General features: G+C 48.0%; 1 protein-coding gene, 1 long non-coding RNA gene and 1 pseudogene across 2 annotated transcripts; 1 reads left to right on the top strand and 2 right to left on the bottom strand.

The window, feature by feature from the left end:
- Positions 1-27,928, bottom strand: part of LOC107109782 — a 100,211-nt pseudogene that overhangs the window by 32,589 nt on the left and 39,694 nt on the right.
- LOC107109784 lies at positions 5,565-10,947 on the bottom strand. Its single transcript, XR_001482487.1, has 3 exons — positions 10,875-10,947; positions 7,667-7,749; positions 5,565-5,685 (listed from the first exon to the last, which is right to left on the bottom strand). It is a non-coding gene; the product is annotated as an uncharacterized LOC107109784 (long non-coding RNA).
- On the top strand, positions 15,478-27,126 carry LOC107109778 (zinc finger protein 883-like). Its single transcript, XM_015410483.1, has 6 exons — positions 15,478-15,536; positions 15,712-15,853; positions 16,294-16,381; positions 19,999-20,187; positions 21,307-21,420; positions 25,634-27,126. The coding sequence occupies exons 1-6, from the start codon at positions 15,478-15,480 to the stop codon at positions 27,124-27,126; spliced, it is 2,085 nt and encodes a 694-aa protein (XP_015265969.1).

Genomic DNA, 27,928 nt, shown 5'->3' on the forward strand with positions numbered 1-27,928 from the left:
TACTTGCAATTTCTTGCTTTCGAACTGCTAGGTTGGCAGGAGCTGGAACTAGAGACGGGAGCTCACTCCATCATGCGGCACACTCGGGTCTCGAACTGCTGAACTACCGACCTTCCACAGCCTGCAGTTCAGCATCTTAACCACTTGAGCCACCGCAGCTCCTTAGATGGGGCATACCATAACCTTATTGATCTTGGGAAAATATCAGAAATATTGCAATAACCTCTTTCTAAACCTGAGGAAAAACAGGCTGCAGAATTATTGCAATGTTGCATGACACTCCCAACAATGTCCTAAATTGCCAATAATTATGAATGGGAAATATAATCGACAAAAATGCGATTTAAAAAAAACTGGTCATGGACTTGTCCAGTGGAAAAGTGATGTTGACCTAATATTGGAAATAATTTATAGGATAGGAAAGATGAATCTAGAGGCAGATCCTAGATCCTATTATATTTTGACTAATTTAGAAAAAGATTTACCCTTGAATCTTTCAGGAGTAATATGTCATAGCAGGGTTTTCATATGCTAAATACAGAAGATCAGAAAAACAACAGACGATTGAGAAGATAAAATACATGAACAGACTTCTTCCAGTTCATTGATTAATTCCACGGGAACTAAGAAAGACACACAAGCCTGCAGTTGCTTTAATGGAAAATTGTGGCAGTTGGATTCTCTGTCTAAAGAGAACGGCTCAAAGATTCTCCAAACCCTTTCACCTAATAGTGAAGATATAGTACACGTGTGACTCTACTTCCTGAAAGCAAAGGTTTGATCTGAAAAAAACTTTTGATGAATTTCTGACATCAAAGACCGAAGCTGTGCTGAATGGCCCGGGTGTGTATGTGTGTGCGTGCGTGCTTTCACATTTCTGTATGTACATTTTAAATAAGATACAGTGAATTATCCAGGGCTTCAGGTGACTCTTATGGTGCAGTCCTAAACAGAGTTACACTGTTCTAAGCCAAGTGACTGCAACAAACTTAGAAGATGTAACTCTAGTAAGGACTGCACTGTTGATGTCTCATTTCATGTGAGTGCAGCCTGTGCCATTTTAATCTTTACACAACCCATAGCTCTTGGTACTTTTTGTCAATTTTTTTGGGCAACTGTTACAATTATTAAGCCATCTACAATCAACATTATGAGGAGGCCACATAAAAGTGTCAGATAATGCCTGGGCATTTCCAGGGATCTTCACGTGTGGATTCTCTAGTTTTTAATGAAAGAGTCAGTGGTTAGTAGAACTTAGCATTGGACTAGAACAAGAGACACTCAGCTTAAAATTCCTGCTTGTCATGAAACATACAGAGCAACCCTGGGACTAGTCAGTGTCAACCTAACCTACCTCATGGGACTGTTGTGAGAATAAAATGGAGGAAGGAAGAACCACATAAAACACCCTGATATCCTTGAGGGAAAGACAGGATAAAAAAATGTGCTACAAAATTTGAGCACTCACTTAGTTTCTTCCCTAACAAATCATTTATGTCTTCACTGTTCAGTAAAAATCTTCACTGAAGTTTATGTACAAGCTCTTATGACAGTCTTACACATTTTCTGTTGTCTTCGCTGTGTGCATTTTCCGATGGGCAGTAAAGTGAGCACTCCACCTGAAGCTCTTCCCACATTCTAGGCATTTATACGGCTTTTCTCCTGTATGAATTTTCTGATGCGAAGTAAGGGCTCTGTTCCACCTGAAGCGCTTTCCGCAATCCAAGCAATGGAATGGCTTCTCCCCTGTATGGATTCTTTCGTGGGAATTAAGATGTGTGGTATTGTGGAAGCTTTTCCCACACTCCAAGCATTTGTATGGTTTCTCTCCAGTGTGAATTCTTTGATGTGAAGTAAGGGCAGTGCTGGACCTGAAGCGCTTTCCACATTCTGAACAATGATATGGTTTCTCTTCTGTGTGAATTCTTTCATGGGAACTGAGGTGTGTGGTATTACTAAAACTCTTTCCACATTGCAGGCATTTATACGGCTTGTCGCCTGAGTGAATTCTCTGATGTACAGTCAGATGTGAGCTCTGATTGAAGCTCTTTCCACACTCTGAACATTTATATGGCTTCTCTCCCGTATGGATTCTTTGATGAGATCGAAGGCTTGCGTTATCACGGCAGCACTTTCCACACTCTTGGCATTTATATGGCTTCTCCCCTGTGTGGATTCTTTGATGTCTACTCAGAGTTGCACTATAAGCAAAGCTCTTCCCACACTCCAAACAGTTATATGGTTTTTCCCCAGCATGTGTTCTTTGATGCGAAGTCAATTTTGTGCTCTCACTGAAGCTTTTCCCACACTCGGAGCATTTATATGGTTTCTCTCCGGTATGAATTCTTTGATGGGAGCTAAGGCTTGTGCTATCACTGAAGCTTTTCCCACACTCCAAGCACTGATAAGGTTTCTCTCCTGTGTGAATCCGTTGGTGTGTAGTAAGACTTGCGCTATAAGCAAAGTTCTTTCCACACTCCGAACAGTGAAATGGTTTCTCACCGGTGTGGATTCTCTGATGGGAGCTAAGGCTGGTGCTATCACTGAAGCTTTTCCCACACTCCACACACTTGTAAGGCTTTTCACCCCTGTGGATTCTTTGATGCGTCGTGAGGGTTGTGCTCCGACTGAAGCTCTTTCCACATTCCAGACATGTATAGGGTTTCTCTCCTGTGTGGATTCTTTGATGCAAAGTAAGACTTTTGCTATCACTGAAGCTCTTATCACATTCCAGGCACTTATACGGTTTCTCTGCACTGTGGATTTTGCAGTGTGCATTCAGGTTTGATTTAGAACTGAATGTTTTCCCACACATGGGGCACTCATTCTTTCTCGGTCCGTCGTGGCCGTCCTGTTGGACTGAGATCCCATCGGCTTGGACGTCTTCACTGTGGCCAACAACGGATTTAATATTCCAGTTTGGGGCTTGGCTTTCCTCCTGTTCCCTCGACTCCTCTTGATTCCCAAGAGCCTCTTCCTCTCCTCCTTCGACCCTTTCCAATGAAGCCCCACAGGGTACTTTGCAGTCTTCGCTGATTTGACCAGCAGCTGATGGAATAAACAAATACAGATTACGGATGCAGTTGAAAAAAATGAGCCTCTGATCACACTGAATCAACAGTTGTGAAGAATTAAAATAAATATGGTTCCTTAACCCTGACTGTTCCCTGGAAGGCCAGATAATGAAACTGAAGCTCACATACTTTGGCCACCCAATGAGAAGGGAGCACTCACTGGAGAAGACCCTGATGCTGGGAAAGATTGAAGGTCAAAGAAGACGGGGACGGCAAAGGATGAGATGGTTAGACAGAGTCATCGATGCAACGAACATGAAATTGAGCCAACTTCAGAGAACGGCGGAAGACAGGAAGGCCTGGCGGGAGCTGGTCCATGGGGTCGCGAAGAGTCGGACTCGACTGTGCGACTGAACAACAACAAAACCTATTTGGTTTTGGTATCTGGTTTCTCATAGGAGAGAGACAGCCCCAGAGAATAACCTTCATCTTCAGAACTGAAAAGGTGCCACAGGGCTGCCAAAATCCCTTCCAGACCCCAGACAATGATTTTATCTGCACACCCAACTTACACCACACAGACCCAACCCAAATATTATATGGAGACAGATCATAGCAATGCCACGAACCCTTACGGTGACCAAGGACCCCATGAAGTCTCCCATGCTTCTATCATTCCTCAGACTGAGTAACACAGAATTGCTCAGATGGGCACTTTTATAAAGCGTTTTTTACCTATATAATTCCATTTTCTGCATTGTTTACCACCAATATATCTAATTCTCAGCACAAGCAAACTGGTAGACAATTAAATCCAGAGACTGGACTGAAATCTAAAAACAAAAATGGGAGGGGGGTTTAAAACATTTCAAATGATATGAAGCAGCACTTGTAGCTTTAAGAAATGAAAGCTCCCAGGGCTGTTGCTAGGCAACCACAACAGTATTGCCAGCCTTCAAGCCTTGGTTTCTGTCAGTAAAAGGCAGGGGGAAGAGCACTTTCTAGGCCTATTCTGGCCTTTCAGGGAGGACTTATTGTGGCCAGGCCCAGCAGCAGTCACTGGGCAACTTGCATGACCCAGGATCAGCTGCTTGCTACTGTTCAACAGCAATCACCCCGTAATAACCAATGCTGTGTAGTGATTAGAGTTTCAGAGTAGAATCTGGGGGACCCAGGTTCAAATCCCCACTCTGCCATGGAAGCTTGCTGGATGACTTTGGGCCAGTCACACACACTCAGCATAACCTGCTTCACAAGGTTGTTGTGAGGGTAAAATGGAGGAGAGGAGAATGATGTAAGCTGCTTTGGTCCCCATTGTGGAGAACGGCAGGGTCTAAATAATGCAAATACATAAAAAAGTGTAGATGAAAATGGGGGCAGATAGAAGGCGGGTGGGTGAGTGGAAAGGAGAGAAGGAAGTAGGAAAAATTAAGGAAGAGCAGTCTGTCAGGAGGGGCAGGGTTGTCCACAAAGCTCCTGAACATGTGGGAGTAATAATAATTACCGTATGGCAGTGTGTGCAGTATAGCTCAAAAATTATGGTCACAGTCACAGAACAGCCCGCAAAAAGAAGAAAGAAACTGTGAGGTAACTGCGCTAGATAATATTTCAATAATAATCACAAAATTGTACAAAAATGTGTGCAGAAAATTATATAAATATACAAGACAATAAATGATGTGTTGATGATGGTCTCCGGAATGCTCTATCATTTCGATACTATTCTTCTTCCGAGAATGAATGAAAACCTTAAGAAATCATATGCAACAACAATATTATGTGTTGTAGAGTTGGATAAATTAATTGTGACCAGGTTATGATGATGTGTTACATTTTATTGTTACATTTCGTAGATACATCGGTGAATATTATGGATTTTTGATACCTACTAGTTGAAAAGACAGACCAAGAGTTGTAGTATGTAAGGTTTTAAAAACTTCGTATTGAATTTTTGTATGTACATGTACCATGGGTTTTGCACATAATATTGTTGTTGCATATGATTTCTGCAGCCCTAAAGAGGACAGGAACAGGAAATAGTTTGGAGATGGGGAATAGAGTGGAAAGTGAGGTGCCCCGTCAGCTCACTGCAGGTTCCCCACTGCACAACGTGACCCAAAGCAGCTTTTCTCATTCTCCTCTCCTCATTTCGATCCTCACAGCAACCCTGTGAGGTCAGTGAGGTTGGGAGGATGGGGCTGGCCCAAGGTCGCCCAGCAAGCTTTGGTGGCAGAGCGGGGATTAGGACGTGGGTCTCCCAAATCCGAGTCGGACACTCTAACCGTTATACCACAGTCCAATGTTCCCTCTAAGCTGTGGAGTCCGGAGAGCAAAAATTCTACTTTGTGAGCTACTGGCTTTATAGTTGTGAGCGAGCGATTTGGCTGCTGCATCAGTTAGTTTGCTCCGGAGCCGTCCCTTCCTGAGCGAAGGCAAAAATCTGTGAGCCGGAGGCTGAAAAACGGTGAGCTAGCTCACGTTAACTCAGCTTAGAGGGAACACTGCACCACACTGGGTCTTAAAAGGGCAACGCGGAATTCTTACCTAGAGGGGCCACTCTCTCACAGTCCTCCAGCTTGACGTCCCTGTGCAGAGCTGTTTGGCTGGGATCCTGCACAGATGATTCTCCCTCGTGGGAATACAGGGCTTCCTCCTTGAAGACCACTGGGGACTGGAAGAAGAAAGACGTTCCTCAGAGACAAGTTATCCGCACCTCACAGTGTTCCCTCTCCCCGCTTAACACGCAGACACTTTTTGCTCACGGTCTGAAAGGGAGCAGGGAAATGGAAGCTGAGGTAACTTGGAATGTCCCTACAGGACTGAAGCTCTGTCTTTTGGAGGGGAGGGCGAACCTGCCCAGTACTGGGTAAGCCATGGTGAGGTAATGAAAGCATTTATTAGCAACAGACACCCATAAGAACATAAGAGAAGCCAATGTTGGATCAGGCCAAAGGCCCATCCAGTCCAACCCTCTGTGTCACACAGTGGCCAGAAATCCCAGGTGCCATCAGGAGGTCCACCAGTGGGGCCAGGACATTAGAAGCCCTCCCACTGTTGACCCCCGCCCCCCAAGCACCAAGAAGACAGAGCATCACTTGCCCCAGAGTCCCTATCTATACTTTGTGGCTAATAGCCACTGATGGCCCTCTGCTCCTGATGTTTATCTAATTCCTTCATGAAGCTGTCCATGCTTGTAGCCGCCACCATTTCCTGTGGCAGTGAATTCCATGTGTTAATCAATCACTCTTTGGGTGAAGAAGTACTTCCTTTTATCCGTTCTAACCTGACCGCTCAGCAATTTCATGGAGTGCCCACGAGATCTTGTATTGTGAGAAAGGGAGAAAAGTTCCTCTTTCTCGACCTGCTCTATCCCATGCATAATCTTATAAACCTCGATCATGTCACCCCTCAGTCGTCGTTTGTCCAAGCTAAAGAGCCCCAAGCGCTTTAACCTTTCTTCATAGGGAAAGTGTTCCAACCCTTTTATCATTCTAGTTGCCCTTCTCTGCTCTTTTTCCAATGCTATAGTATCCTTTTTGAGGTGTGGTGACCAGAACTGTACACAGTAACTGTACACCTGTCAGAGAACCCTAAAGCCCTACTTGGCTTGGGACCTGGCCTGGGTGTCTGAAGGACCGTCTTCTCCCGTATGTTCCTGCCTGGAAACTAAGATCACAGGGAGAGGCCGTTCTGACCATGCTGTCAATCAAAGAAGCTCATCTGGTGGGTACCCAAGACAGGGCCTTTTCAGTGACAGCTCCGCCATTGTGGAACAACCTCCCCAGGAAGAGCACCTGGCCCCCCTCTGAGGCAAAGCACCCCTGACTTTCCCTCTCAAGGGTTGATCTGAATGGTAATGGCACTCTGCAGGTTTACATTACATTTGACAAGCCTTTATTGGCATAGGTATACACATACAATAGGAGATCAGATTAAATATAGATCGGATAATACAAATCCATATAGGGTACAATTGGAGCTACGGCACAGAAAAACAGCACAAAAGCAGAAAAACCTAATGGTTACTAATCAGAACGTATAGCCATAGCACTAAGAAGAAACCTTGCTACTATTTCGGTGCACTCTGCAGGTGTTACTAATTGACGTCCTGGTCTACATAGTCCTTATCATCTTCAAGGCCAGAGTTGGGAATGTGGTAAAAGCTTCTCAGGAGAACCTGCAATCACTGGATGAGAGGGGGGAGGTCAGGAGTGGTGAGGGAATTTTCTAGAGGATTCCAGCAAGATGGTGTGCTGACTGGATGTTATCATTGCCTGATGCTGCTTGACCAAAAATATATTTTGGCTCCGGTCACACGGGCTGGAAAATGCGGGGGGGAAGCATGGCTGTTTGCCCCGGAGCAAAATAACGCGCGGCTGCGCGATCAGATGTCCAGTTGAGGTCCCGTTGAGGTCCCGTGGTTAGGGGGGAGGTGCCAATCACACCACAGGCAAAGAAGCGAGGTGGCGTGGTAAACGGGGTTGTGTTTTTTTTAAAAAAAAACTGAAGTGTGCGCATGCTCCGTTGGGTGCTTGTGCGCATCCCATGGAGACATCGTTCAGCACCCGAGGCCAAAGAGAGAGTTTCCTTTAAGACCCTAAGTAAACAAGGAGGCAGCCAAAATGTTCCTCGCCGGATCTTGGTCTCCCTACCTGAGCCAGTTGCATAGCGGCTGTTTTCCCTCCGTCCACAAGAAAAGATTATCTGGAACGTGACACCAATGCTATTTTACCGCCTGCAAGGGAGAAAAAGGTAAGAGGAAGATGTTTATTCTCCAGACAACAGTTTTCTGTACCAGTTTCCTACGTAATCCTATTTGGTTCAAGATGCTAGTTCTTATTGAGAAACACTCTACCACAGAGGTCTTTCCAACCTTTCCAGACACAGAAGTCACCTTTAACACCCAGCAGCAGCAAGGAATTCATTCCATGGCAAGCATGTGGCAAGAAGGCCGGATTACTGTAACTCGCTTCACGTAGGGCTACCCTTGAAACTGACCCGGAAGCTCCAACTGATATGTGGGTCCTTACGGGGACCCCACAGAGGACGCACATACATCCAGTGCTGCGCAAACTGCATTGGTTACTGGTGGAGGACTGGATCAGATTCAAGGTTTTGGTGCTTACCTTTAAAGCCCTTAATGGTCAGGGACCCACGTACCTTCGCAACCGCCTCTCCTGGTATGTCCCCCAAAGGGCATTGAGATCAGCGGACAAGAACCTTCTGGTGGGCCCCGGCCCAAAAGATATCCGGCTGGCCTTGACCCAACCTGGCGGAACACTCTGCTGAGTGAAATCCGTGCCCTGTCTGATCGATTAAGGTTTTGCAGGGTATGTAAGGCAGAGACATTCCGTCAGGTCTTTGGTTGTGCAACGGTTCTTTACGTTTGGTTGAGCAACGATTCTTTACATTTGCCTGGCAAAACCCCCCCCCCAACTGAATGCTAGCACTGCCATCTTGTTTTTCAAATGTGTAAATGTTTCTGAATGTTTTCAACATTGTGTTTTCATGGTTTTAACTTATTTTACATTGTAAAACCCAAATTGTTGTGAACCGCCCTGAGCTCCACGTAAACGGGGAATGGCGGTTTAAAAAAAAACCAAACCCTAATTAAATAAATTAATAATAAGCTATGAGCCCTCACGGTCATGTGTCAGGAAGAGCCAGAGTCTCTGAAGCCATCAAGTGACCTGACTTTGCCCTCCCACCGGTCCTCTCAGAGACAGGTCCTAATCCATACACTGTAGACCACAGTTGTAATGACACAGAAAGGGGAAGACACTTGTGATTTGGTGTAGAGCCAGTTTGGTGTAGTGGTTAAGTGCGCGGACTCTGATCTGGGAGAACCGGGTTTGATTCCCCACTCCTCCACTTGCACCTGCTGATGTGACCTTGGGTCAGTCACAAGCTCTGGCACAGCTGTCCTTGAAAAAGAGCAGTTTGTGTCAGAGTTCTCTCAGCCCCACCCACCTCACAGGGTGTCTGTTGTGGGGAGGGGAAGGGAAAGGAGTTTGTAAGCCGCTCTGAGACTCCAAGTGAAGGGTGGGGTATAAATCCAATCTCCTCCTCCTCCTCCTCCTCCTCCTCCTCCTCCTCCTCCTCCTCCTTTCTACTTCCTTCCACCTATCTTTCTGCTCTGATCTCATGCCTATTCAGTCCTCCCCCATCCTCCCCTCCTGGAAACATCAGTTCGAAACTTGCTTCTGCAAAGGGGGGGGGGCGTGGCTCAGTGATGGAGTATGTGCTTGGCATTGAGAAGGTCCCAGGTTCAATCCCCAGCATCCCAGGTTAAAAAGGGACCCAGCAACAGGAACTCTACCTTTGACCCTGGTGAGCCGCTGCCAGTCTGAGTAGACAATACCAACCTTCATGGACAAAGGATCTGATCCAGTATAAGTCGGCTTCACAGGGCCTTTCCTGGCCCACCAAAGATTCACACCTTCATTCTGCCTTTGCAATCTCATTAAGATTCCACCCGAATTTTTTTGAACCCAGTTCACATGGCTAAAATTTCTCAGTTTGCAATATATTCAACCCAGACTTTGGGGAAAACATTGCCCTTTCTAATAAGGTTGGAGTTATAGGCTTCACTCTCAGAGGCACAGATGAAGAGGACCAAAAGCAGCTCTCAATTTTCAGGAACTGTAAGAGAAGGCGGTCAACAAAATATACAAAAAGGGGGCGGGGTGGTGAGAAGAGACTGTAAACAATGCAGCTTCCTTGAGAGAACTGGAGCTAAAAGCAGCAGATATAGGAAAGAGCCAAGTGCTCCAGAGTGGCAGTAAAAAAGGCTTGGATCTTGTACAACGTGAGCACAAGAGCTCCTGCAGAGAGAGGAACTTTCTGACACACACACACCCGCAATTAGTCATGCCCCCCCATCCTGCCCCAGTCAACAGATTAAGATGGCAACCCCCCCGGAATTATTATTATTATTAGGTTATTGATAGCTCAGCTTTCTTGCCAAGACTCAAAGGCAGATTGCATAGTGTAAGTCAAGTATAATCAACAGGATGAAACATCCAATGAACCGTACAATGGGATTGGGACTACAGAAATCTGAAAAAAACAGAAATCTCAAACGACGCTGAAGCAAATCATGAGCTTTTAAATGTACTGTGTTAGATGGTATAGAAACTACCTAGTCTTCCGCATACTTACAGATATAGGTAGCAATACAAAGTTTGAACCCAGTGGCACCTTTTAGACCAACAAAGTTTTATTCAAGGAGGAGGAGGAGATTGGATTTATACCCCACCCTTCACTTGGAGTCTCAGAGCAGTTTACAATCCCCTTTTCCTTCCCCTCCCCACAACAGACACCCTGTGAGGTAGGTGGGGCTGAGAGAGCTCTTGAGAGAACTGCTCTTGAGAGAACAGCTCTGGGAGAGCTGTGACTGACCCAAGGTCACCCAGCAGGCTGAATGTGGAGGCGTGGGGAATCAAACCTTGTTCTCCCAGATTAGAGTCTGCACTCTTAACCACTACACCAAACTGGCTCTCCTGTGCTTTCATGTGCAAGCATACTTCTTCAGATAAACTTTCGGGTGCAAGCACACTGCTTCAGATCTTATACCTTGAATAAAACTTTGTGGGTCGTAAAGGTGCCACTGGACTCAAACTTTGTTCTGCTGCTTCAGACCAGCACGGCTACCCCACCTGAAGGTAGCAATGCAGGGGTGTAAACCACAGCCCCTATCCCTTTACCAATGCAACCTTCTGACCATTTCATTAAACTGTGCAAAAAGCCCTCTTCAATAATACCACTTTGCAGTTTGCAAAGTCTTCCTAACCCGGGAGGTCATTCCATAAATAACACTCATTTCTGTGACTCTCTCCCCCAGGATCTTTTCCCACCCACCTTCCAAATTTTGCTGCTTTAACTCTTTGCTTCCCTTCCTTGGTACATCAGCCTCCAGCTTTCTCGCCCGACGGATTCTCCTCCCCAGCTGGGCGGAACAGGAAATCTCTTTCTCTGATTACCATAGAGCTAGCGTGAAAGAAAGAAACGGGGACAAAAGTCGAAGAGTTACACATACATACCCAGCCCTCTATTCCGGCTGCCATTCGAAAGCAACCGGCTCGGTACGAAAATCCCAAGACAAAAGCCGCTCGAAACAACACGAAATCTTGCATGTGCTTCTAAGTTCTTGAAAACTCTTCATCTGCTGGTACTTCTGGCCCTCGACAAACCATGCAAAACGGAATTGTCCAGGAGAGCTTTTCTAAAAGCAATAGGACTTAGGGATGCCAAGTCTGGCTTGGAGATTCCTGGAGACCTGGGGTGCTGCCTGGGGAGGGCAGTTTGACAAGAGGAGGGGGCTCAGCTGGAACGTGATGCCATCGAGCCCACTCTACGGAGCTGCTGTTTCCTCTATGGTCCCAGGAGTCTGGAGGTCAGTCTTAGTTCCTGGAGAATTCCTGGCCTCACCTGGAGGTTGGCAACCATAGTTACCGTCAATGTTCTCTCTAAGCTGTGGAGTCTTGTGAGCGGAAATTCTACTTTGTGAGCTACTGGCATTAGTGAGCGAGCGATTTGGCTCCTGCATAAATTAGTTTGCTCTGGAGCCCTCCTTCCTGAGCTGAGACAGAAATGTGTGAGCCAGAGGCTAAAAAACTGTGAGCTAGCTCACACTAACTCAGCTTAGAGGGAACACTGGTTACCATAACAGAATGGCCCAAAAGGGGGGTTTATAAAGGGAAAGGGACTGTGGACTATATCAATGTATAAAGGAAGTATTATCTGTGTACTAGAGCAAGATGTACTAGAGCAATCTTAGGATGCATTAACAGAAGCATTGTGTCCAGACCACGGGAGGTGGTAGTTCCGCTCTATTCTGCTATGGTCAGGCCCCACCTGGAGTACTGTGTCCAGTTTTGGGCACCACATTTTAGGAAGGATGTTGACAAGCTCGAGCGGGTCCAGAAGAGGGAAACCAGGATGGTGAGAGGGCTGGAATCCAAGTCTTACGTGGAAAGGCTGAAAGAGTTGGGTATGTTTAGCCTGGGAAAGAGAAGGCTTAGAGGGGACATGATTGCAGTCTTCAGGTATTTGAAGGGCTGTCGTGTAGAAGATGGAGCAGATCTATTCTCTCTTGCTCCGGATTGCAAGGCTAGATCTAATGGGTGGAAATGACAAGGGAGTCGTTACCGGCTAAATATCAGGAGAAACTTCCTAACTGTAAGAGTGGCTGAGCAGTGGTACAGTCTGCCTCGGGAGGTGGTGGATGCTCCTTCGCTGGACGTTTTCAAGCGGAGGCTTGACGACCATCTTTCAGGTATGTTGTAGGTATGTAGCGCTATCTTTTGGCTATGCTCCTACAGAGTGCAGGGGGTTGGACTAGATGACCTGCAAGGTCCCTTCCAACTCTAACATTCTATGATTCTATGTGTAGCCATGTGGCCTGCGTTAGTCTGTCTGCAGTAGCAGACAAGAGCAAGAGTCCAGGAGCCACCTTAAAGACTAACAAAATTTGTGGCAGGGTAGCAGCCATTGTGAGTCACTATTATCTGAAGAAGCGAGCCGTGACTCACGAAAGCTCATCCCCTGCCACGAATTTTGTTAGTCTTTTAAGGTGCTACTGGACTCTTGCTCTCCCCTGTGTACTATTTAAAACTTATATTATCTTGCTTTCACTACATTATTTTCTGCTGATGTAAATACCATTTTTCTAGGAGGTATCTAATGATTCTGCACTGTGCCTACATTCTGGCTCATGTCTAATACTCTATGATTGTTTCCAACTTCTTTCATCGCAGTCCTAATATGCTGCCTCATCCCACTAATTGCATTGATTTATGCTGTGTCATCTCGTCTTGCTCTCAGTGAGAATGAGAGGCTATAAACACAGAGCTATAAAAACAAGAGCCGGTGTAGTGTAGCCGTTAGAGCAGGGGTTCCCAACCTCTTTGAGCCTGTGGGCACCTTTGGGATTCCAAGACAGAGTGGTGGGCCCTGGGCACAGCCACAAAATTATGACGGTATTTTAGAACGCCGTGAACAATAGCAGAGTCTCTGTTTCTTTATATACAGAGTATTTACACTTATTTACACTGGACACTGGATACAAGTACACAGTCCTTCAGTAGCAAATTCACTATACAGAGCGACAAAGTGCTACGCAGGCAGTTGATCCCAAATCAGAGATGTACAGTACTGAACAAGCTGCAATATATATTCACACCAACCAATCAGGTTCCAGCAATTACAATAGCTGAGTCATAGTTACTGTTCTAGAAATCTGATGCAATCTTTTAGTCACCTGACACCAGACTGTCAAACTAGATCCGTATGATCTGACACTTCCGCTCATGACTCACTGACATCTTGCCAGTAATATAACCAAATACTGTCAAATTACTGCCACGGGAGGTGCAGACACAGAGGGAAAGAAAGCCTAAATGCAGGGGAGAAGGGGAATAATTAAAAAAATGCACTAGGAAAGAGATCTGATGAGATTAGGCCACCCTGGGCCGTCTAGGTCAGGGCTGTTAATTTCTGCTTTCAGGCCAAGTGTCCTCTTGGGGACTGGTGTCCTTTGAAGGAGGGGCTGTGTATTTCACCAAGGCAGAGGGGGCCTTGCAGGAGGGGAGAGGCCGTGGCTCAGTAGTAGAGCCTCTGCTTGGCATACAGAAGGTCCCGGGTTCAGTCCCTGGCATCTCTACTTGAAAAGGATCAGGTCACAGGAGACATGAAAGACCTCTGCCAGAGACCCTGTATAAAGTACTGAGACCGAAGCAAAGCGTAGTGATTTCAGCTCACACTTTACTTAAGAGTTAGGAAAACTTGAGATACAGTCGCTGGCCAGAGGCCACTTTAAACACACATACAAACCACACCCACCACTCACACCCACACCCGTGATAGGATTATATCCAAAGTAACGGCAACCATAGGTTCCCTTGAGGATCCGGGCGAAATGCTGGCCTGGATGAATCACAAGCGGGAATTAAGATTGCTGGGGGAAAGATCAACAACCTCAGATATGCAGATGATACCACTCTAATGGCAGAAAGTGAAGAGGACCTAAAGAGCCTCTTGCTCAGAGTAAAAGAGGAAAGGGCAAAAGTGGGCTTGAAGCTCAATATCAAAAAAACTAAGATCGTGGCATCCAGCCCCATCAGTCCTTGGCAAATAGAAGGGAAAGTCGTGGAAGTGGTGACAGACTTCACGTTCCTGGGATCCCAGATCACCGCAGACAGTGACAGCAGCCATGAAATTAAAAGACGCCTGCTCCTTGGGAGGAAAGCGATGGCGAACCTAAACAGCATGATAAAAAGTAGAGACATCATCCTGCCAACAAAAGTCCGCATGGTCAAAGCAATGGTATTCCCAGTAGTCATGTATGGCTGTGAGAGTTGGACTATAAGGAAGGCCGAGCGCCGAAGAATAGATTCTTTTGAACTATGGTGCTGGAGAAGACTCTTGAGAGTCCCTTGGACTGCAAGAAGATCAAATCAGTCAATCCTAAAAGAAATCAACCCTGACTGTTCCCTGGAAGGCCAGATAATGAAACTGAAGCTCAAATACTTTGGCCACCAAATGAGAAGGGAGCACTCCCTGGAGAAGACCCTGATGCTGGGAAAGACTGAAGGTCAAAGAAGACGGGGACGGCAAAGGATGAGATGGTTAGACGGTGTCATAGATGCAACGAACATGAAACGCTGTTACCTTCCCACCGAAGTGGTCCCTATTTATCTACTTGCAATTTCTTGCTTTCGAACTGCTAGGTTGGCAGGAGCTGGAACTAGAGACGGGAGCTCACTCCGGCATGCGGCACCCGGGTCTCGAACTGCTGAACTCCTGACCTTCCACAGCCTGCAGTTCAGCGTCTTAACCACTTGAGCCACCGCAGCTCCTAGTTGCATTGGGGGGGGGGGGAATCAAATCCGCAGCTTCTCCAGAGAAAAACCCACAAGCCTATTTTGCAGACATAAGGGGGTTGGGCGGATGGTGCACCCACAGCTGACATCCCCCTTGCGCCCTCTCTAGGAAGCCGATTTCTGCTGATTTAACTACTAGTTGACCATGAATTAGTACACTCGGGTATCGGGACCCATTTGCTCCAGAATTTCTCCATAATAACGGATGGATGGATGGGATAACACCCCAGGTGCCTTCCCTAGGCCCGCATACTTGGGGGGGGGGGGTGAGCCCCATTAAAAACCTTAGGAAACAACAGGCTGTGCTCAGCGTGGAGTGGTGGTTTTCCTGCACGGCCAGCTCCCCTCCCAAGGGAGAGTGTGAATAATAGGCAGCCGGACAGACGCAGCAAGCGTCTCGTCGCAGTGCATCTCTCTGCAAGCCGGATCCTTCCTCCAGCGATCTGCGGACGCCGCGGCTCGGCCCTCTCATGGTTAAATCCAAGGCAAATGCGCTCCGGCCTCCATAGAGACAGGAAAAGCGGAGGCCCCGGCCTGGGGAAGGGGAAATTCCGGCGGCCCACCCTTCCTGGGGGGAGAGAATGGCTGTTCTTCGGGGTCTGCAGAAAAACGCCTCGCGTTGCAACAGACGCAAACGTGGGTAAAAATTTGCGCCCCTTTCTAAAGCGCGCCCGGAGGAATTGCGTGCTTGCAATTTAAGCGCATCCTCCTGAGCTCTGCGGGGCGCAAGGCTGGATCCCTCCGTGGTGTGAGTTGTGGGGGCAGTCGTTTCCCTGGCCGGGCTCCGGTCCACCTGTGGCATTCGGAGGCTGCAGATCAGACCTGAAGCGGGTCTTCCCCCAGAAGGTGGAGTACATCCTGCCCGCGGGCATGAAGAATTGGCTCGGAGAAGGTGGGCCGGAGAGCAGCCCCCAGGAGGAAGGTTTCCTCCTGAGCCAGGCAGAGGATGGGCGGCAGGTGAGAGAACATGGTTGCAGGTAGTTCCGCAGGACAGAGAATGGGGAGCATCTCTAACGGGTGCTGTGCAGATGCGCGCTTACGCCCTCTGCAGGTATCTCCTTCCCTGGGTTCAGGGGTGGAGTGCAGCATCTCTGGGTGATTTCTGGCCCCTTCCAGGCAAGCCCCGTGATTTTGATAACAGCAGGGGGGGATTTTTGAGGAGTGGAGAGCAGTGTAGTAGTCATACACCACTAGGTGATTCTGTACTTACCAATCCTTTTTCCTTGGACGTCGAACCTACTTTGCAGGGCTGTTGTGAGGACAAAATGGGCAAAAGGTGAGTTCTGACATCGTTGGAAGAAAGGTGGAATAAAAGGGTGCTAGACAGAGAGACAAAACAGGTCAAGAGAGGGATTCTGTCCCTCTAACCCCTCTCCTTGGTCCTGACCCTGTTTCAGGTACACAGGATGTTTGTGGACATGGTTCCTCATTCTCTTGCGGTAGAAAAGACTCCATCCGAAGCCCATCAGAGACTTCTGATCGGAGGTATGGTGCCAGAGCATCCCGTTTCCAACACCACACTAGGTAAGGACAACCTGTGCTTAAATTACCATGATGTTCCCATTACCCATCCCAGCAAGGAGCTGCGGTGGCTCAAGTGGTTAAGACGCTGAACTGCAGGCTGTGGAAGGTCAGGAGTTCAGCAGTGAGACAGAATGAGCTCCCGTCTCTAGTTCCAGCTCCTGCCAACCTAGCAGTTCGAAAGCAAGAAATTGCAAGTAGATAAATAGGTACCACTTCGGTGGGAAGGTAACAGCGTTCCGTGCGCCTTGGTGTCTAGTCATGCCGGCCACATGACCACGGAAACGTCTTTGGACAGCGCTGGCTCTTCGGCTTGGAAACGGAGATGAGCACCGCAACCCTAGAGTCGGACTCGACTGGCTTTTGAGCATGGGAACTTTTACCTTTACCTCCCATTACCAGTTTCCCCTGGAAAATACATTGCTGCTTTTCAATATCCTCCGGCGCTGCGTTTGGGAGAGCTGACTGTACTTTCCTCTCTCCCAGACATTGAAACAACATCGCTTTCTGAGTTACCTCCTCTTTGTGGCGAAGTGGGACCAGCCTCTATGGAGCCAGATCCGGTAGGCGAGAATCCTCAGGTAGCTCGTCCGGGAAGCATTTGGGATTCCTCCTCCTTCTGGGTTCTGGGACTACAGAGAAGGGAACTTACTTCAAGGACGCCCGGTGTGGGGCCTCTTTGTGCCGTGGTGTCTGCCGGCACTTTTTTGGGGCACCTGCTGAGTGTTTCTAGAAAGTGGGCGGGGCTAGATAGAGCTTTTGCCCAGCAGAGCTTCTGAATGGCCGTTGGAGATTTGGTTGGCAAGTTTGCAGATTTCTAAAAAACATTGCCTTGGCATACGGTTGCCAGGTCCTACCTGGCTGCTGGTGGGAGGCCTCCCAGTCCCTCCTGGAAGATTTTCTGGAGCACGCACGCTGCAATGACATCACCAGAAATGACATAATCATGTTTCCAACATTGGAGGCGACACTCTCTAGATTTCGGGCAAAACTCTTATTAGTTTTTTGGCCACAAAACCATAGAGTTTAGCCTTAAACCTAGAATGTCACCCCTGATGTCAGAAACACGATGACGTCACTCCTGGGTGACGTTCATCACACTAGTGGTGGTGGAAAAGGGGCTTCTCAGTGCTGGAGCTTTCCCCACTGGCCAGCTGGACTGTGGCAGATTGGGGGGCCCAAAATCAGGGAATCCCTTGGATCCACTGGGGGGGGGGCAACCCTACCTTGGCAGCAGCTGCCTCCATAGCACAAACACCCTCACTGATCGAAGGTGGCTGACTCTGCCTCCAGTACCAGCTGTTTTGTGGCAGCCGTTTTGTGGCTGTGCCCACCACATTGTACCAGAATTCCAAAGGTGCCCACAGGCTCAAGGAGTTTGGGGACCCTGACTTACTTCTTTGTTTTGGCTTAAGGTGTAACAAATGCACAATAGGGGCTTGTGCATAAAATATGCACACGTGAAAAACAGTGAGGCCTAGAGCACAAAGTGTTGTGCTTGAAGTGAGGGGCCTTGGGTTCAAGTCCTTGCTAAGCTAGGATGTTCAGTGTGCCAGTGGCACACTCTCAGTTTATCCTTCCTCACAAGGCTGTTGTGAGATGAATTTTGCCCCCCCCCCAATGTTCATTTCTCTCAGTTGCTTGAAGGAGATGCAGCTAAGCAGAGTTTTCTGCGTACCTGGGTGACTTTTTGTAAAATTGTCAAGTATTAAACTTTCATGACTTTCTATGTATGCAGCAAAGTGTTAATTTGTAAGCAGATTAAAAAAATGGCCAGTGCCTTCTGTGGGTTTTGGAATGCGGAGGGAAGTTGAGAACCAGCTTTTGATTTTTATGGGGAAATGGTGGGGGAACTTCAGGTATGGGGGGAGAGAGATGATGTGTGCCCAAATGTTTTCCTGTTCCTCAGGTTTAGGGAGAGGGAGGTGAAAATACCCCCACCCTAGACTGTAACAGTCTGGTTCAATAGTTGCTGAACAGTTTCCTGCTTACATAACCCCCAAATCTTGGTGGTCAGTTTTCCAGATCAACTGCTACTGACTTACCCCCTTAGGCTGTCAGTAAATCTTTGCTGTTCTACTATGGCAGAGAAGCTTATTTCCCTGTTGTTCCCCTACTACCACAAAATTTCTCCACTTATTTATTTACATTAGAACATAAGAGGAGCCCTGCTGGATCAGACCAATAGTCCAACTAGTCCAGCCTCCTGTCTCACACAGGGGCCAACCAGTTCCTCTGGAGGGCCAACAACAGGGCAGAGAGGTCAAGGCCTTCCTCCAATGTTGCCTCCTGGCTCTGGGATTCAGAAGATTAGTGCCTCTGAATGTGGAGGTTCCCCTCAGCCAGCATAGCTGGGAGCCACTGATAGACCTATTCTCAGTGAATTTTATCTAATCCCCTTTTAAAGCTGTCTATTCCTGTGGCCACTCTCTGGGTGTGGTCAGACGGCGTGCTGAGAGTGGGTTAAACTGCTCTGGTTCTAACCGGATTATATTTGATCTGGATAATTGCAATCACACTTGCCTCCCTTATCTCGCCTCACCACGCAGTCACGTCACTCCCTGGCATCTACACTACCGAAGTGCGGGAGCGTGTGTTGGTGGTTTTTAAAAAAAATTTTCCTCAGTTTGCGCGTGTGCATAGGCGCCCCTCCATAGAAAGGGGGGAAACTATCATGGCGCATGCACAGAACCACCAGGGTGAATCAATCCAACCCTTCCAACAAAAGACTTCCCTTTAAATGTTTGACCCGAAAATGGCCGAAAGTGATCGTTTAAATGTTGGTTTTCTAAACGCGGTGGCGGAGCTCCACCTATGCGCACACCGCCAATGCATTAAAAAAAATGGCGGGCGAAAAGCGGAAGCCTCGGGCAGCTTTCGAGCGGGGAGGGGGTTTAAACCGGAAGTGTCTCGACACCGGAGGAGCGATCACACCGGGGGGGAATGCGGCTTTAAATGGGAGAGCTGAGAAAACACCACTTTGGGACCTGGTAACAAAATACTCCAGGTTAAAACGGTTTTGAGCCGGAAACCAACGACTGGGGACAGGAGGCAGATGTTGACTGCATGGTCGTGCAGATAAAATCCGTTACTAAAGCGTGCCGAAAGCGGTTCAAACGGCGCGTCTGAACACACCCTCTGTGTAAAGTAGTAGAGTCTGTTCCACCTTTTTCCCAATGGGGACCCAAGTGGCTTACGTCCTTTTATCTGTTTCATCCTTACAACACCCCTGTGAGGTAGGTTAGGCTGAGAATGTGTGACTGGCCCAGCTCACCTAGCAAGCTTCCATGGCAGAGTGGGGATTTGAACCCCAGTCTGACACTTTAACCACTACCCCACGTGGCTCACTCACATTATATGAAACAACTTCACAAGAACATAAGAGAAGCCATGTTGGATCAGGCCAGTGGCCCACCCAATCCAACACTCTGTGTCACACAGTGGCCAAAACCCAGGGGCCATCAGGAGTTCCACCAGTGGGGCCAGAACTCCCGAAACATCAGGGAGAGCCACTGAACTCTTAAGTTTGTTACCTTAAACTCTTTGGGAGAAAATGCCTCTTTATCTCACCGGCCTCTCAGGTTATAAACTAATTTCTGCACCCTTCTCAGTCAACAAGGGAATGTTTTCCTTCTTCATTCAGAGTCTGGTGTCTTTCGAGGACGTGGCCGTGTGCTTCACGGAGGAGGAGTGGGCTCTGCTGGATCCGGACCAGAGAACTTTGTATGAGGAAGTCATGCTGGAGAATTATGAGACCCTGGCCTCTCTGGGTGAGAATCCCTTTGCCCTGGTTTTGAGCAGGTGCCCGAAGGCCTGGACTCCCTTTTAATTGCCCTGGTGATGTAAGGCCGTTCTTGAGGAAGCAAAGTGTGAACACAAACTGAAGCTACCTTATACTGAATCAGACTGAACTGGTCGACGACTGAGGGGTGGCATGATTGAGGTTTATAAGATTATGCATGGGAAAGAGCAGGTAGAGAAAGAGGTATTTTTCTCCCTTTCTCACAATACAAGAACTCGTGGGCACTCCATGAAATTGCTGAGCGGTCGGGTTAGAACGGATAAAAGGAAGTACTTCTTCACCCAAAGAGTGATTAACACATGGAATTCACTGCCACAGGAAGTGGTGGCAGCTACAAGCATGGACGGCTTCAAAAGGGAATTAGATAAGCATATGGAGCAGAGGTCCATCAGTGGCTATTAGCCACAAGGTCTAGATAGGGGCTCTGGGGCAAGTGATGCTCTGTCTTCTTGGTGCTTGGGGGGGTGCCAACAGTGGGAGGGCTTCTAATGTCCTGGCCCCACTGGTGGACCTCCTGATGGCACTGGTATTTCTGGCCACTGTGTGACACAGAGTGTTGGACTGGATGGGCCTTTGGCCTGATCCAACATTGACATCTCTTATGTTCTTATCAAGGTCAGTATTGTCTATTCAGACTGGCAGCAGCTCTCCGGGGTCTCAGGCAGAGGTCTTTCACATCACCTCCTGCCTGGTCTTTTTAACTGGAGATAACGGGGATTGAACCTGGGACCTTCTGCATGCCAAGCAGATGTTCTGCCACTGAGCCACGGCCCCTCCCCTGTACCTGCTCAGCTTGGCCCGGCGTAGATTCAGGATTTCTTTGGTATCTGACAAAGGGAAAGCTAATGCCCTGGAAATCATGTTGGTCATTAAGGTACTACGGGACTGGAGTCTAGGTGCTACGGGACTAACAGGGCTATCCACGTGAAAGGATTTCTTAGCGATCTCATAAGTTGGCCTTCTCCCTCTATTCGGGGGCTGGATAAAGGGTGGGTCACCAAGGCAGAGTCTTGGAAAATCTGTGCAGCTGCCAAGGCCAGAAGTATCTCATACGACTTTGATTCTCTCCCTTTTTTGGCCCTCGCAGGGGACTTTACAGTTCCAAAACCTGACCTCATCTTCTGGCTAGAAAATCACAGAAGAGAAGAAGAAGGAAGACAGTTGTTTGCCCAGGCCTCCAGCGAGGGAGAGAACACAGCTGGTAGGAACCATGTTTCGGGGGCTCCTTTGATTGCCTTGGATTTGTGAAAGTTCTTCAGATTAATTTGTTTGTGCTAATAATTCCTTTCCCATGCTTAAGGTACTTGAGGCAGTTTACAGACTAGAGACGGGGATGAACTGTTCACAAACCAAAATTCGGCCGGTTCAGAGTTTGCGAACCAATGTTCGGGAAAGATGCCTTCCCCCAACATTTCCCAGTCTTGTGGCCAGTTTGGTTGTTCAGGGCCGCCATTTAAACCTGACAGCTGAGCAGTGCAGGGATTGCTGGTCAGCTGTTAGGTTTAAATGGCTGCCAGCCATTTAAACCTAACAGCTGTCAGGCAGACCTGCCGAGCTGTTAGGTTTAAATGGCTGTGCTCCATTAAACCCTTTGGTTTCACTTTCTCCCCTTTGAAGCGGAGGGAAGTAAAGCCATTGAGTTTCCTCCTTGTCTCCTGACCCTAGCAAGCTGTGGCCAGGAGAAAGGTGGAAGGGAAGTCCTTTCTGCCCCCTTTCTCCCACCAGTGGCTTGCCACAGCTGGGAGAAAGGGGGAACCGAACTCACCGGACTGGCTCGGTTCAGATGGGGTCCTTTTGGGTTGGTTCGGTTCAGGGTTTGGTTTGGGGCCACCCTGAAATGAAACAAACCACTTTTTTTCGGGGGGGGGGGGTTCATGCCCACCCCTATTACAGACCATTTAAAAACAATAATTGCATATTAAAATCCGTGGGCTTTAATATCATTCAAATTCATGAGATACTCAGATACAGTTCTAGCTGGCACTGCTATAATTTATTTAGCTCCTTCTGATCTCTTGTGGTTTTATGAGTTCTGTACCTCATAGTCATGGACACGAACACATGAAGCTGCCTTATACTGAATCAGACCACTGGTCCATCAAGTAGGGATCCCAAGTCCCCCCGGGGGACGGGGAAACCCCCGCCCTAGAGGCCCATTCCCTGCCGCCACCGGATCGGGCCCCGGGGGGAACTCCACCCCGACGTGCGCGTCACCCGGAAGTGATGCGGGCACGCCGGGCGCGGGGCCACAGCCATACAAGGGAAAACTCTATGGTTTTCCCTTATATGGCCGTGGCCCCGCCCCCAGCTTGCCTGGCGTCCTCCCATCACTTCCGGGTGACGTGCGGCGCGTGCGTGCTTCGCGTGCGCGCACACAAGACACCGGCCGGGAGCCCCCCGCTCCTGGCGAAGATAGACTTGGCAACCCTACCATCAAGGTCAGTATTGTCTACTCAGACTGGCAGCAGCTCTCCGAGGTCTCAGGTGTTGGGTCTTTCAGATTATCCTCTAGGTTTTCCTCCAGGTCATTTATAAAAACATTGAACAACACTGGGCCCAGGACTGAGCCCTGCGGCACTCCACTCCACGTAGACACAGAGCCATTTACGAGCACTCGTGGGAGGGAAGTCTCGGGTGGAGTGGAGTGGAGTGTCCTTTTACCAGGAGATGCCAAGGATTGAACATGGGACCTTCTACATGCCAAGCAGAGGCTCTGCAACTGAGCTGCAACCCCTCGTGCCTTCTTTTAATGCAGAGTTTGCCCAAAGGTCCCCTCCTTTCTGTTTTGGTTGGGATCTTGAATCTTTCAGTTTTGTTTTGTTTCTGCCAGCTCTGAAGCCTTTCCCTCCTTTTACTGTCTGGGAAATAGAGACTAATTTAATTAATTTATTTATTCCACCTTGTTAGGCGGCCTTTCCCTGCAAGCAAGGCTCGGGGTGACTTACATCAAAACCAGCACAATATTAATCCATTAAATAACATTAAAAACTATGAAAAAACAATATATTAGTCAAGTAATATGTTACATTGTGTGGGATGATGAGAAATTTCTGTTCCTGCCAGCCCCCTCGGTAAGGGGGTACAGAGGGGTGGTATGAGAGAATGCCAGCCATCGCTGTCCTCAACCAAATGCCAGATCTATAAATTTAGTGGCAAAAGGTGGCAGGGACTGGAGCAGATTATAGGGCTTTAGTCTGCAGGGGAAGAATCCAAGTTGTGGATGCTGAGCCAGTTTGGTGTAGTGGTTAAGTGTGCGGACTCTAATCTGGGAGAACCGGGTTTGATTCCCCAGTCTTCCACCTGCCGCTGCTGGATGACCTTGGACAAGCCATAGTTCTGTCAGAGCTGTTCTCTAAAGGGCAGTTCTCGAAAGAGCTCTCTCAGCCCCACCGACCTCACAGGGTGTCTGTTGTGGGGAGGGGAAGGGAAAGGAGTTTGTAAGCCGCTCTGAGACTGCAAGTGAAGGGCGGGGTATAAATCCAATCTCCTCCTCCTCCTCCCTTTATGTAAAAGAGAGAGAGAGCGAGCACAAAAAACCTCTCTGGACAGAAAGGGCCAGGCTGGATACTTTCTCTTAGTCGTGGTCCTGTTTTCGGGTGTGTTTTTTAATGTTGTGAGTGTATGAAGCATCCTCTCCTTGAATCTTAAATAGTCCCACCCACCCTAAGACTTCATCTTGCTGCATGCATCGTTTTTTTCCTTCAGAATTTTCTTCCACTGCACTTCATCACAAGATAGAACCACACAAATGATACGGATGAAGGGGTTTTCACCAGGAAGAATCTTTTGTGTCAAGATTAATGCTTTGAGTTTTTACAAGAAATGTCTTCTTCCAAATGAAGGACGGAACCAAATTAGGACCAAAGGCGTTGATGATCCAGTAAGCCCCTCAGTGGACAGTTTGGGGAGTCAGACCCCTTCTCTGTACCGTTGTGGAGTATTCTGGCTCACCAATAAAGTTTGTGTTTGATTGTTTACTGACTAAAGAATAAACAACGTCTCAATAATTGCCCCAGATAAACAGAATTCATTCTTAGGCTGCTGAAGAATCCCCACTTAATATTAACCAGGGCCCCGGTCACACGTAAAGGTTTGGCCCGGGAGAGGGACGGATTGGGGGCGCAGCAAACGGGCGCGATCTCACCGCAACGTCTGGGAAGCGGTGCGCACCCGTCCCCGATCAGTCCCAGCCCCCGAAAAGGCGCAGCAAAAATACACCACCTACCGAGGTGGTTCTTCCAGCGCGGCTGCATCAAGGCCGGCTGTGGGATCGCCGACGCGTCCTTCTGCCCACGCATCCCTGGCTCCTGGCTGAACTGCGCATGCTCAGACATCCGCAGTTCGGCAGTCTCCCGTTCCCCACTGTCACTTTCCCCGGCATCTGGTCGTGCCGGGGAGGGAATGTGATCCCGCCGCTGCGTGTTTCTTTTGGTGCGGCTTTATAAAGCCGCACTTTTGCCTGTTCCTTTCCCCCCGTGTGGCAGGGACCCAGGTTTGTTTAATATACAGCAGGATCTGCATCCTCACTTTTGAAAGGATTACGGGGCCAAACTCCATATTCCAGTTGGGATGATCTAGGAGCGGCTTTGGTGTAGTGGTTAAGTGTGCAGACTCTAATCTGGGAGAACCGGGTTTGATTCCCCACTCCTCCACTTGCACCTGCTGATGTGACCTTGGGTCAGTCACAAGCTCTGGCACAGCTGTCCTTGAAAAAGAGCAGTTTGTGTCAGAGCTCTCTCAGCCCCACCCACCTCACAGGGTGCCTGTTGTGGGGAGGGGAAGGGAAAGGAGTCTGTAAGCCGCTCTGAGACTCCAAGTGGAGGGCGGGGTATAAATCCAATCTCCCCTCCTCCTCCTCCTCCGCCTCCTATTCCTCCCCCCTCCTTGCTTTTTTGGTGTGTGTTTTTGTTTCAAATATTTGTGTGATACCTCTTCAGGACAACACAGTTGAAGCCATTTGCAACATAACAAAACACTTCAAATGATTACATTAAAATGCTTAACAAGAACAAGAAGAGTTGGTTCTTGCATCCTGCTTTTCTCTACCCTAAGAAGTCTCAGAGCGGCTTACGTGGACATTCCCTTCCCCTCTCCACAACAGTCACTTTGTAAGGCTGGTGGAGCTGAGGGAGTTCTGAGAGAACGGTGACTGGCCCAAGGTCGCCCAGCAGGCTTCATGTGAAGTGGGGAATCAACACTGGTTCTCCAGATTAGAATCCTCCACTGTTAACCACTAACACCACACTGGCTCTCTTTAGTGTTGCCATTATTTTTTTGCCGCTAGTGAATGTTGCCATAGTGAATGCCATTGAACAGAGGATTTCAGAGGTGGGAAGGTCTGCCTCTTCCAAGAGGTATTTTTGATTTCAGGCTCTGTTTCTCGTTATGCAGCTTTCTTCTCTTTATCCCACCAGGTTCTTCGTGGGACTCTGAGAACAAGGGAGAGCCGCGCTGGGCACTGTTGCAAAAGGCAAGATGGCAGCAGCAAGGAATGGAAACTGACTCGGAGCAGGAGAAGGCAAATGAATCATCTGCTCCTCAGGGAGACGGCTTCTGTGAAATCGCAGTCCAAGAAGCAGTGGACCAAGACAAGAAAAAGAGGCAGTGCCCTGTGTGTGGGAAGAGCTTCAGCTGGAAATCCAGTCTAAGTTCTCACTGGAAAATCCATGCTGGAGAAAAACCATATAAATGCCCAGAATGTGGGAAAACCTTTATCTGGAACTACAGCCTCATGTCCCATCTGAGAATCCACACAGGGGAGAAACCATACTCATGCCTGGAGTGTGGAAAGAGCTTTAGTCGGAGAGAAAAACTTACTAGACATTACAAAATCCACACAGGGGAGAAACCATATAAATGCTCAGAGTGTGGAAAGAGTTTCCGTTGGAAGGAAAGACTTACTAGACACCTCAGAATCCACACAGGGGGGAAACCATTTATTTGTACAGTGTGTGGAAAGAGCTTCAATTGGAGTCACAACCTTATATCGCATCTGAGAATCCACACTGGGGAAAAACCATTTACCTGTTTGGAGTGTGGGAAGAGTTTTAGTCAGAGAACGACCCTTACTTCCCATCAGAGAGTCCACTCAGGGGATAAACCATATAAATGTTCAGAGTGTGGAAAAGGCTTCAAACAGAAAACAGATCTAACTTCTCATGAAAGAATCCATGCAGGGGAAAAACCATATCAATGCTCAGAGTGTGGGAAAAGCTTCAATCGTAGTACACATTTAGCTTCACATAAAAAAATCCACACAGGAGAGAAACCATACACATGCTCTGAGTGTGGAAAGAGTTTCAGTCGAAGTGCAAATCTAACTTACCATCAAAGAATTCACACAGGGGAAAAACCATATATATGTCTAGAGTGTGGAATGAGCTTCAGTGTGAGCACAAGTCTGACTTTACATCAAAGCATTCACACTGGGAAGAAACCATACATATGTTTGGAGTGTGGAAAGAGTTTTGTTTGTTCTGCACGGCTCACCAGTCATCAGAGACTGCACACAGGGGAGAAACCATTTATATGCCTGGAGTGTGGGAAGAGTTTCAGTCGAAGCACGAACCTCACTTCTCATCAGAGACTGCACACTGGGGAGAAACCATTCATATGTTTAGACTGTGGGAAAAGCTTCAGTCGTAGTGCAAACCTTCTTAGACATCAGAGAACTCACACAGGGGAGAAACCATTTAAATGTCTGGAGTGTGGAAAAAGCTTCAGCCATAGTGAAACCCTTACTTTACATAAAAGAATCCACACAGGGGAGAGACCTTTTAAATGCCTCGAGTGTGGAAAGAGTTTCAGTCGGAGCACACACCTGAATTCGCATTTAAGAATTCACACCGGAGAGAAACCTGTGGTGTTTGGTGAAGCTGCACCTGCTGATTTTCCAGAGGATAGCTGACTTAGCCTGCTGTAGAGCAAAAGTCAAGCGACAAAGAAGAAAGTTCGGGGGGCGGGGACATTTAAAATTTTAAGTGGGCAGTTAAATTACAGTAAATTAATCTGAATGCCTGTCTTTAAAGGGGGAGGCTCCGAGCCTGTTTCTAGCCCTTCCTTTCAAGGAACAGGGCAGCAAACAGGAAAAAAAAAACAGTTCAGAGGGCATTTAAATGGGAGCCAGTTTGGTGTAGTGGTTAGAAGCGCGGACTCTAATCTGGGAGAACTGGGTTTGATTCCCCACTCCTCCATGTGCAGCTGCTGGTGTGACCTCTCTCAGCCCCACCTACCTCACAGGGTGTCTGTTGTGGGGTTGGGAAGGGAAAGGAGATTATAAACCATTCTGCGACTCCTTCGGGTAGTAAAGGGTGGGGTATAAATCCAATCTCTTCTCTCTGCCTTAAATGCCTTTTGAGTTCCCTTCCACAGGGCAAGAAAGCTTAGAGGGGCACTCAAGAGTGGTACCTTCAGTACATCTCCAAGAATCCCCCTTTCTGGTAGCCCAGTCCTGCTGTATACCACCTAGGTCATGGTGAGTCTTTCAAAAGCACTCCCATGAGCCTTTGGGAAACATACAAAGCTACGGGCCTGCTCTGCCCCTTCAGCAACCAAACTCATTGTGTGGACCAATAATTCAGTGGTGTTTTCAAAAAAAAATTTTTTTTGCACTTCTTACCTGGGCCCTGGCAATTCTCGTTTCTGTCCCATCCATTAGCATGATTAAGGTTATTGCTCCATTGGTGTTGGTGAGTGTGTACCCATACAAC

This window comes from Gekko japonicus, unplaced genomic scaffold (genome assembly GCF_001447785.1).
Source record: "Gekko japonicus isolate JY-2015 unplaced genomic scaffold, Gekko_japonicus_V1.1 scaffold2279, whole genome shotgun sequence".
Lineage (NCBI taxonomy): Eukaryota > Metazoa > Chordata > Lepidosauria > Squamata > Gekkonidae > Gekko > Gekko japonicus.